The sequence below is a fragment of the Emydura macquarii genome, unplaced genomic scaffold (assembly GCF_026122565.2).
Source record: "Emydura macquarii macquarii isolate MOO-44397 ecotype Brisbane River unplaced genomic scaffold, CSIRO-AGI_Emac_v2 contig_1253, whole genome shotgun sequence".
NCBI lineage: Eukaryota > Metazoa > Chordata > Testudines > Chelidae > Emydura > Emydura macquarii.
The window spans coordinates 3,170,284-3,182,316 of record NW_027131390.1 but is presented as its reverse complement, the minus strand read 5'-3'; the positions used below and the strand labels follow the sequence as shown (position 1 = coordinate 3,182,316).

Below are 12,033 nucleotides of genomic sequence, written 5' to 3'. Positions count from 1 at the left end.
TGAGCCATTCCTTGCGCCTCATCTTTTTGAGGGTTTCAGCATACAGATCCTGTGATATTCCCAGTTCCTGGGGTGCATGAAATCTTTCTCTCCTTCAGTGCTACACGGGTGAGGCCTTTATTCAGTAGTTTCTGAAATGCATGATGCAATATGGAGCTTTTTCCTTTTCCTTTTCCTTTGGGGAAAGAGAACTTTTCCCATGCTACTATGTACAAAAAGTTCATGACCAAGAGACCCACATTTTTTAAACTGACTGCCTAAATTGGAGGTGTGTATGCAGAACAGGCAACTCCATGCTTCAGTAGCTGTTTGCATGGTCAAACGTGGAGCCTGTTTGGCATTTAGGTGAGCACATGTGCAAATTGCCCCATAACCCACTAATGAGGCTTTCTCTGCTGCAATGTTTTATTTCTCTTACTTGGCCTGTTTTTAACATGTCGAAAGCTGCGGGCTAGATTTGTGCGTAGTGTGATCCGTGGTGATTCATAGCCCCAACATCTGCGATTAGACCCCGAAAGAACACTTTTCAAGCATGTTTAGGGAAGAGAAATTGCAAACCTGTTTCTTTTTATGGGTAGCTGAGTTGAAGAACAAAAGAGGTTATTTCTTTCTAGCTGTTAAGATCTACCTTAAATTAAGTAAACTGTTCCCTGAGGGAGAAAGTGTCCAGGTACAGAGTGTTCGTAAAGGAAATATTCAAAGTGTCAATCAAGCCCTTAAAGTGTTTGCTTTAACAGAAAAAAGCTTGGGTTCAAATAGATTTTTTTTTGTTTGTTTTTGAATTAAAAGAAAAAACATCTTTGGACGGTGATGGAAAATAAATTGACCTTCCTGCAGCCCCTCCTGTACCTGGACAAAGAGCAGGTGCTGTTAAAAAGCCAACCATTGCCATTATTCTGTGCTCAGCAAATGGTGTTAATTGCTGGTGCCATGCTCTTGCATGTGAACAATTGGCATTGCTACATCAGTGGAGATTATAGGAATTTTGCATGCATGCGAACTGTAGGGCATCTAGGTCCCAATTCAGCAAAACCACTTGAGCATATGCTTTACTACTGTTTTGAATTGGTCCTTGACGTTTAAAGGTCACAGATTTCCCTTCCCTTTTCATGTGGCTTTTTTCTTTGGTGTCCAAAGAGAGAGATGGCTTCAGACTTTTCCCACCGTGGGGCCTTAAAGAATCATAGACAATGTAGTGGTAGAAGCGACTTCACCAGGTCGTCTAGGCCATGATATTCTGTGATCCAGTGATGAAGAGGCCTCCCTTGCCATGTATTTTAGTTCGGTGCATAGCGCACTTCCCTGAAAAGAGACTCAGTAAAAATGGAGTCCGGGTTCATTGCGTCCCAGATCAAATATGTCAGCTTACAAATAAAAATCTGCCTGAACTACCATCACACCCTGGAGTGTCTCAGTGTAAATCTGAATTCTCTTTCTCATCCGTCACTGTCAATAATTTCAGTAACAAGATTCTCTAGGTCAAACCCTGCCTTCCATTTCACCCTTGCAATCCCATTGAAGCCTCATAGGGCTGTCCAGGTGTGCAGGGGAAAGTAGAATTTTACCTGCACTGTTTTTACTGCCGATGAGTGTGTATGAGAAAGAAAGACCCAGATTGAGGTTGTTGGGGAGGAAGTGTGTGCAAACCCCAATGGATTTTGTTTTCGTTGGGGGAGATTAGTTTTGTTTTTATTTTTTCTTAAGAAAATAGCTATCCAGGGTGTTTTTCTGTTTTGTTTTCCTCCATTTTAAAAGCGTCTGTGTCCCTGTGAAGCATTTAAATGAGCATTACATTTATTTGGAAAGTTTTTGATACTGGAAATGTCAAGCTCTAATTTCAGCCTGGGAATGAAAAGTTTAACTGTTCTAAAATGTTAAAAGGAAGGGACATGAGAGCATCAAGGCTCTTGTTTATAGCCAGTGGAAAATGATAAAATATAATTCCAAAATTGTCTAGAAGCCAAGAGGGAAATGGGGAATGGGCAAAATCATTGCTTATTTATTTAGACTTAACATTTTAAAAGAACAACCATACAAAACTCTGCTGGAAGCTGGACTTTCAGCAACACCGGCAGCAATTCAACAATGTGACCATTTACTGGAATCCACCAAAGACGGGACGGTTGAACTGGGAGTGTTGTCACTTTTTAAAAGCATTGCGTCCCTCTCCACCCAGGTCCTGAATCAGTCCAGTGTGGTGACCCATTCAGATTGGTTTGGTCCAGACTTCAGTTGAAGAAAATCCCAGTAATTGGTAAAAGAGTATTACTGTCTAAAGTAGAATGGGGATTCGTTTCTTGTGTTTCACTTAAAGCTGTTCATTCATTTTGGACACGTTGTATGCATTTGAGGATTAAAAACGCTTGCAGAGTGAATCACACTGTGTGTGTTTTGTGTTTTCAAACAAAGCTTTAATGTGTGTTCTTTCCCCCAGTAGGTGTTTTTGTGTTTAGGGGAAATTACAATAGTCCTGGTTTGTAGGACCAGTAACTAAGATAAAAGGACTTGTCAGCTGAGCAAATGTGACCTGGAAATCACGGAGATACAATAAATAAGGAGCTCCACCATGCCATTTTCCTGAGTCATTTTTCAGAGCAGAACTGCCCTTTAAATAATATCATTTATCCATGGATCTGTGTGTGCTCTGCTGTCAGGAAATATGCACGCAAGTCGGCATCCATCAGGAGTGTGTGCGCGGATCACTGAAAAGGGAAAATACTAGGAATTCAACCATTGAGCAGGCATGTTCCTATTCTGCTCTCTGCCCTCAAAGTACCTCAAATAGCTAGTGCATACTAAACCTGCCAAAGGCATCACTCATTGGGCTGATCATGGTCCCACTGACTTCAGTGGCAGCAAAATTGGGGCCTTTGATTTCCACAGCAAGCCCACAACCTCCTGTATTAGAACCAGTCACGATCCCTTGCTAGGACAGGCATTCTGTTTTGTGGTTTTAGGTTCCTGAAAGAAGGAAAGGACACACTTGCCGCCCTGCTTCTCAGAAGGGAATCACTTTGCTGCTTGCCCTCCGCTCCTGTCTTTGTGCTGCTGCTACTTTCTGTCGAAGTCAGGACTAAATTCTTTCACCTGGTAGGCCGGGATATAAGTTCTGCCAGACTGACTTGGCATGTTTCGCTGTAGCTCCAGACAGGTTCAGAAGGAAGCCCCTACCCTTTTATTGAAGACAAGCCTAAAGTTAGCAGCAACAACAACAAAATTGTGATGTTCCTTTGTAGCTTTATTCCACAGAGCTTTTTTTGGGGTGGGCAATTTTGTTCCTCTTATTTGAAATAGATGGGAGAATAAAGCATCAGTACCAAAAACATGGTAATATACAGAGCTGGAAAAATGTACAATCGTGGGAACTGTTGTAAGTAAATGTACACTGCTGAGAATTGAAATGTGGGGAAAGGACTGTACTTTTATACTGTCAGCAGTGGGGCTTGTGGAGATTTTTTTTCCCTTTGGTTTTATTTGAGTGTCATAGCATTTATTTGAGTCTGCATGATGTCATCACTATAGCACACAGGTTTTAGATTGTCCCCATGGCCATATGGCTAAAATGGACAAGGATCTATGTAATCTGGAGGGGATATCTGCAACAATCCAACCATTGACAGAACTGGCAGATTATGTCTGTGATGACTTGTCAGGAATCCTAACTCGTACGTCTTTGGGCTTGTAGTCTTGTAAGATCGTGCAAGTGTAAGCTGGGTTGGGACTGTTCTGTACTTGGAGGTCTGTCATCCAGCATAAACTAGGAAGTAGTGTGGGTGATGTAGGCCCTGCTTCAGCAAAGGATTTAAGCATCTTTTACTTCAATGGAACTACTTGCATACTTAAAGTTCAGCATGTGCTTTTTTGAATCGGTAACAAACTGATGTCACAGACAGGTGTGTTTAGGAGCATTGTACTGCCGATGTTCAGGTGACCTGTCCAATCACGGTCCTGTCCATTTGTGGCTATTAAAAGATCTCGTGGCACTTCTTTCAAAAATACAGGTGTAAGGCCTAGAGGTGTTGAAGCCAAATTTCGACAATATTTTGCTTTCCTGTGTCCTCCCCGTGACACATGGTATTCTGCATTAAACCATTGAGATGCTCTGCACTATTAAACAGCTACCTTTTTCAGCCTCTGAAGTGTGTGTGTGTGTGTGTGTGTGTGTGTGTGTGTGTGTGTGTGTGTGTGAGAGAGAGAGAGAGAGAGAGTGGGGTGGGGGGAATCCTCTCTCTCTGACTCTGTATTGGAGCTGGTTGGAAAAAAAGCAAACATTTTAAATATTAATATTTCATAAGGTATTCTTGTTTTTCATCAAAATGTTAACAAAAATGCCAACACCTCTAATACTATATATTGGAGCTATAAGGGAGAACGTAATTTGTCACATGCTTTGATATTCTTCAGCATGAGAGGAGCCATGTAACTGGAAGATGGTAGTTAATTGTTACATGTCCACGCTAATGGTATATGGCAGACTTGGGCCCGTAGCATTCAGGCTCAGAGAAACAGAACCTCTTTTCCACTGGAGTCTAAAGCTTTGGAATATGATCCTGTTCGTATCAAGATGTATTTCAGTTTGCTGGGAGTAATTCCTAAGAGCGTTCCACCTAATCCCCACCCATACTCGACCTGTGCTAGCTTGTTTTTGGAGCTGCATGCAGCTTGTTCCGAGCTATCTGGAGATGTATCTACATATCTTCGCCTATGTGCTGAGTACAGGAGGGTAGGAAGGCTGGACATAAGTGAACCAGGTTCAGACACAAAATTGCCCTTCTTGCAAAATCAGGATCAGTTTGGCAGCAGGCTCCCTGTTCCTGACTAAATCCAGAAGACACTAGTATGGCGAGTTCTGCTTCTTCCCCCGCCCCTTGGGAGGTTAAATCATGATTAGTAAATTTGTCATTCACTGTCTCGGTGCTTCCTGATGTCTGAAAATGAGAAAGTCCATCCAGCGCTATTGACTGTTCCACTGATGCAAGTCTGTGTTTGAGTCCACATGCTTTTAAATTACTCTCTCTTGCAAATCTGTGACTTTAATTGGTTCAGCACATACTTGGAATTGACTTTTCACAATTTTAATTTTTTGTGTAAAATCAAAATTGTAACAACACTATCTTTCTTCTCTGCTTTCCCCAAACATGTATTTGACTATACAGTGCATTTTCAGTTATGTTAAAATGTATACATTGCTAATGAATGTAGTTCTGGTGATACATCTATACTATAAGAAGAATTCAAGTTTCCATTTCTTGCAGCGTGAGGCACTGGTCCTGCAAACACTCTTGCATGTGCATACCTTTGCTCACATGAGTAAATTTACACTCCTGTGTATGTTTGCAAGATTGGGTGCTTATGATTTGCAAAAAGAGGTGCATCTCAGAACCCCTGAATCAACTTACTTCCACCAGGCTTTATTAGTTGCATGTAATATAAATATGGGGAATGACTTAACATGTTACCCCCCACAAAGAAAACCTATGATAGAAAGTTAATAAAAATAATTTATTGTCCAACACTCTGAAGATGCTGGAAACTGAATAACGACAATAATAGAAATCTCCTTCAGTCTTGCTATAAAACACAGTTGTTAACGATGAGTTAATTTCTTTTCTGCTTTGTGCATGTGGCTCAAGTTTCCATGTCTGTTTTGCTTTTGATTTTGTGGAGCCCAGATTTATAGACACACGACTGTGAATTAGTCTCTCGTTTCCATGTAACCTTACAGTCAACAGCTGAAGTATATTCCCCAGTTAGCAGTGGGTTAAATAAAACAACTTATGGATGCGTAGCAGTTAACGAATAAGGGCTGAACTGTGGCAATTCCTTCTGCTGTGCTTTTTTGTAAACAAGGAAAGCAATATCTGCTTTTCTTGTCAGAAAGCTTCCTATAACAGAGGGCGGAGGGAGGAGGTTTTTAATTATTTAATAAAACAGAAAAACAATTTGTCGTCTTTGTCTGAAAACCATCACCCAGTAAATGTACTCCACCCTGCTCTCGTGTGTTGCCCTTTCTCTGTCTAGCTGCGTTCTGACTGTGGCACATAGCCACCAGCTGTTCTCTTTAAAGGGGGAGAAATATGCTGTTGGTGCATACAGTGGGTTAGCTTTCTGAGTGAGTCTTCTCTGGATTTCCGGAGCAGGCATGGAACCCCAAACCTCATCTTGGGAGCAGCCCATTAAGTGAGGGCTGTGCTAAGCTACTGACATCTGAAACGCAGAGCTGTAGCACGAATGCACCAGAGACTGTCATGTCAGACTAAGGCATTTTCTGTGCAGTGGGCACAAAAATGAATGCCTGCCAGAATATATCAATATGAAACAATCTCTTTTATTGGGTGGCTGCCCAGACCTGCTGCTGCAACAGTAAATCTAATTGGTTGCTTCCTCTTACCATGCGCAGCTTCATGTGGGAAATGCCCTTTTTATCTACAATGGCTGACTGCACTATGCCGCACTGTCAGTATCTGCAGATTTCCTGTTAAGATGAACACCGTTGTTTCGTACAGCTAGCATTTGGAAAGGGGGAGATTGTGTTGTTTTAGCTGATTCTATTTCTCTTTTTCCTGCAGGTTGCTGAAAAGTGCCTTTCCTGAAGCCACTGCTGCTTGGATTTCTGTCTAAGGCTGCCTCTCTTTCCCCCCTCCACCCCCTTTTTTTTTAAAATTTGGCGTTGCTTGCAGTTCATACCCTAACGGCAACTCATCCGTTCCCCCCTTTTGCCCCCCCTTACACTGTTCACTCAGCCATTTTTTTTCCTTCCCGAGTATGTAGCAAATATTTTTTGACAGTTATAACATCCTTTCGCTCGTTTCAGTGCTTGCGAATCGTCATTTTTAGAACCACGAAATAAAAGGAAAAAAGTTTTCTCCCCAAGGACCGAGACCATTCCACAAACAGAAGCGCTGCCAGCCGCATATGCTTTTTGCAAGAATAATTGAAACCATTAACTGGAGAGCACAGAATTCTTTTGAAAGTCTGCCAGTTACTTTCAAGTAACTTTGGCAGTGGCACAAAATATAACACTTATATTTTAACTTCTACAATTGCACTTTTAGGAGCTGGCCTCTCATTTGATTTTCAGTTATTCTGATAAGATTTCTATTTTATGATTGGCTTTATGTTTAATTCTTGTTGAAACCAACACGATTTGACTTAAATGAAAAACCTAAGTGCTGACGAATAGAAATTTTACCAAAGCAACAAGTTAGTTATTTCTTCACATTTAACTTGAATTCACTTTTTTACCCTTTTTAAAAAATCAGCAGTAATATTGCCCTAAAGAAGGGTGTGATTGCTTGCATTTTAATTTTTGTTTTTAATATGGCTGTAAACGTTTCCCTCGTTCGTGATACAAAATGGCTGACTTTAGAAGTATGTCGAGAATTTCAGAGAGGTACTTGTTCTCGATCTGATGCAGAGTGCAAGTTTGCCCATCCGTCACGGAGTTGCCATGTGGAAAACGGTCGAGTTATTGCCTGCTTTGACTCTTTAAAGGTGAGGACTGTCTAACACATGCATTGCTTAATCTCACTTTACTATCATTCTCTTCTGAAACATTTCATGTTGCTGGAATATGAGAGATGAGTGTAACAAATATTTTTCTGCTGGGAGGATGTTGTCTGTGTAAAATATAGTCCCCAAAATCTAGATTAGATAATGCCTAGTACCCAGTAATTGTTTCATTCAGCCTGTTCTAAACGCTGCAAGTATCAGGAAGTTTCCTGTGATAGGCACCAGCAGTGGTGGTAGAGACAGGGAAACCTTTAACTCTGCCAAAATTATGTTTTATATTCGATTCTGACATCTGGTACGAATGCACAGAATGTGAAACATCAGAGAGAGAGAGAGTGAACGTATTATCTAGAGCGTTTTGAGATTATAGCTCATGGCTATGCCTGAATTGGAGAATTCGGATTACAGATAGTAAATTAAAATGAAATGAGAAGAGTAGAGATCCAAAACCCAGCATCCTAGAACAGCAAAACTTTTAATTTGTGTCCAAAGCAGTTGGCTTTGAATTCAGAACAGGTCTCTGAATTCTGCTTTTTAAATAAAGATAGCATTTTCAGTAATCAGCCAGGCCTCACTTGCATTTTCCTGCATCAGGGTACAGCTCCACTGTATGTTCTAGACAGCCAAAATATTGGGAGAGTTGTTCCCAGAGAAAGGTGGGGATTGGAGGAGATGTCAAGGGATATGAAAACATGCACAGTGTGCAAATCATATTTGAGTTAATGAGCTAGGTCTTTTACTAGTGATCGTTCCTGTGGATTCGATTTTACAGGAAGTAAATGCTGCTTTATTCCTTGCCACAGTTAAAGTTCATTGGGAAACTTTTAAGTTTACAAAATTGCCAGGTGCGTTCCTGCAACAGAGACAACAGAAAAATTATCCTAATTCACCCACAGAAAACATAAGCCAAGATTTTTCAAAAGCGACTTGTGATTTTGAGTGCATCATGTCTGAGGGGTCCAATCTGAGACATAGAAGAGACCCTCATGATCATCTAGTCTGACGACCTGCACCGCATGGGCCACCTCACCAACCCACCCCTGTAATAGACCCCTAACCTATGACTGAGTTACTGAAGTCCTCAAATTTTGATTTAAATAATTCAACTTACAGGGACTCCACCATTTACTCTAGTTCAAACCAGCAAGTGACCCATGCCCCAGGCTGCAGAGGAAGGCGAAAAACCTCCAGGGCTCTGCCAATTTGACTCGGGAGAAAATTCCTTCCTGACCCCAAATATGACTATCAGTTAGACCTTGAGCATGTGAGTGAGACACCTGGGAAATAATTTTATGTAATAATTTAGAGCCCTCCCCATCTAGTATTCCATCTCTGGCCAATGAAGATACTTGCTTGTAGCAGTCATGGATGGGCAATATACCATTGTACGCAACTTCCTCAGACCATCCCCTCCATCAACATACCATCCCCTCCATAACATCTTAAAGGTGCCTGATTTCTCAGAGGGCACTTACTGAAAATGGATTCCCCCTCTAGGGTGTCTCAAGTTGGGCCCAGGGAAAACTGAGACACTCAAAATCACTAGTTACTTTTGAAAAATCAGAGCGTATGCTTTTAGTGCTAAAGTGAGATACGTTTCCGATTGTCTGAATTGCTAGAAAGAATCTGGTAATTTTGTGGGTTTAAAAATTTCCTATTGAACTTCAAGTTTTGCTTTAAAAGCCTTGGGTTTATTTTAAAGTGTGGGCACACTAGCTAGGTGAACTAGTGAAAATATGTATGCATAAATTAAGACCACGTCTAGGTCCTGTTTGCATAATCTAACCTTTTTTGTTACAGGTTTTTACCTTCTAAGAATTTTCCCTTTTGTTCCATTTTGATAGGAAATTCAGACATCCAAGTTACATTTAGCTTTGTTCTTGTTAATCCAAGTTCATCAGATGATTCCTGAGTTATATAGCACCTTTCAAATGTTCATTTATGATACTGGCCTGCTAATAGTGATAGACTGAAATATATTTTTATCAGCAAAGAAAAAGTTAAAGTTCCTTGTGCCCTTGAAACTTTTGAACTGCAGCCAGTGGGAGGACAAATATTTTGTATAAAGAGATTAATATGTTTACTTTAAATTGTATGACATTCACTAGTAAGCTAAAAGGAGTACAGTAAATATTCTGCGTGATAGTCCAATATATCACTTATTGGACCATGTGAGAGAGCCGCAGAATTCGACTTTGGTTTGGAGCTCCCCACAAAAGACCTCTGTCTGGCTCTGTGACTTAACATCCATACATTGCCTCGCAGGCAGGACTAACGAACGAACGTGACACCCAGGACATAATGCTTCACTCTCTGTGGGTTACAGCACAGTAAGGAGCTCCTGACAAGCACTCAGGCAATTCTCTGCAGAGCTGGGCTCAAGGAATGAAGTGTGCAGATCCCCACGTGCACCGGCTGGCCCAGGTTCAGGTCCCTTCCATTGGCAGTATCACACAGTTGCAATTTCCCACTAGTGAAAGGGAGGAAATGTCAGGGAACATCCAGTTTGGAAAGGAAAAGAGCTATCAAAGTTGTTGAAAGTGGTCAGCTACTAGCTTAAGCTCCTGGCTCAGCATGTGTTTCATCCTTATAGTTACGTGTAATTAGGTAATGAATAAATGTATACACTCCTTACAGCCTGGTCTGACATACAATAGCGCATGCTCTATACAGACCATGTAAGTGGCAGGAGAGCAGAGTCTGAGTGGGAAGTTTTCCCAGAGAAAGATCGTTTTCCACAGACTTCTCTGTTTGGATCTGTTGACTCACAATGGGCCAGGTTGTTCCATACCACGGAGAAAGAGAGCGAACACCAAGGGAGGAGTAGCAGTGTTAGACCCCAAGAGCCGCCAACCCCGCGAATTCCAAAATCATCCATCAGGCCCTAAAAATTGTGAGATTGGCTTTGAAATCAGGAGGTTTTAATCAGTAAGCAATGTGGGGTTCATTTGATTTGCTTTCTGGGTTTTGAGCTTTTTGGGTCAGGTTTTCAGGCGTTTCTCGACAGCTGCAAGGGCTGGAAACGTCCTTTTTAAGAAAACCCCCAATTCTCCTTAGGCTCATAATGACATGGTGATATATGGCAATGCTGAGCACCCGGGGCTGTCGAAATAAGTCGAACAAAGACTCTTCCTGCCCCAAGATGCTCAAAGTCGAGACTTAAAAAAAAAAAAAAAGGTTCAGCAGGTGAATAGACAAGAGGAGGTGAGGTGGGGGCCGAAGTAATGGGTCAAAGTTGTCGGACTAATTCTACCTCTAATCCCGCTGGTCGAGAGACAACTTTGACCCATTACTTCGGCCCCCACCTCACCTCCTCTTGGGCCTCCAGCCATCACCTCTGTCTTGGGGTGTAATCATGCCGTTCTCCCACTCTGACCAGGCCCAGGTGCCAACTGTGACCCTCTCAGTGCCTACGTGCTGCTTCCTCTGGGAGCTGTGACAGCAGTGACCAAACAGCCTCCTGACAGCCCAGCACTATTTGTTTAGAACAAAAGCATTTAAGAGAAAACAGACCTTAAAGCAATAAACCGTCTAGACACTTGCTGCCCTTTGCCTAAGGCTTACCATTCTCCGGTAAGTCTGCTCTTCCAGACTCTTCCGCAGAGCCTGTCTGTGTGTCATTCTGTCCCCTGGCAGCCCCTGACAACTGACCCCCCCGCCCTCCCGAGAAGGACTGTGTAATTGTTTAATGTTCTCTTGATCTCTCCATTCCCAGCATTGCTGCAGAGCTGTGTCCCTTCCTTAGAGACAGGATAGAGGATGCTCAAAGCTAATAGGTTTTCCCATTGTCTTTCAGTTGCCCCCACAGTTGGTTCTGAGGTTGCTTATCTGGATCCAGGGTGTTGTCTCCCTGCTTGTTCCCCCCCAGCCCATTATTACGTTGGCAGAGTACATTAATACAGGAATGTCTGATAATCCACTGTACAATAACATCACCTCCCTGACCAGGTCACATATAGTGGTCTTAAAATTATTACCACAGTATTCTTGGATTATTGCATAGCAGCTCCACACCTGTCATAACAGTAAATATATTTGCAGCTGTGGCCTTGGTTGTCAGAGGAGACCCAAAGCTCTCTGTTCCCCACATGTCTGTGTGCATGTATCTGTGCATTTCTCCCCGGATAGTCTCTCTCCAAGAAATAGGGGGTAGATACCTCATGGTGTGATATCAAGGCTTTATTTACAGGAGTTTGGTGATGCATTATGTGTCACCAGTGCCACCTGATTGGAGACTCGAAGAGTCGCCACATTTTGGTTCCTAAATTGGTCAGAAGGGCAGAATGGAATCTCACCCATCCTGAAACTCAGGCTGTTTGAGTGGGAAACTTCCCCAGCTGAGGGGAAGAGAAGGAAACCTTTCTCTAGCAAACTGATTAAAAAAAGAAGAAAAGCTGCTGTTTGAAGCTGATCAGGAGTTTGAATTGTGTATCAGGACACCACACACAGCTTTCTTCTTGAGATTTGTTAAGGTGTGCAGGGTTATTTGAATTCAGTTGTGTATATCATACTCCACTTGGT

General features: G+C 42.1%; 1 protein-coding gene across 4 annotated transcripts in view; it reads left to right on the top strand.

Moving 5' to 3' along the window:
* The window catches only part of MBNL3 (muscleblind like splicing regulator 3), a 115,490-nt gene that overhangs the window by 30,155 nt on the left and 73,302 nt on the right, over positions 1-12,033 (top strand). For all 4 annotated transcript variants that reach the window (XR_010919679.1, XM_067548016.1, XM_067548017.1 and 1 more), the window contains exon 2: positions 6,570-7,494. Coding sequence is in view for 3 of the 4 variants with exons in the window: in XM_067548016.1 (XP_067404117.1) it covers positions 7,321-7,494 (174 nt within the window). In the remaining variant the exon portion in view is untranslated. The remainder of the gene's footprint in view (positions 1-6,569; positions 7,495-12,033) is intronic.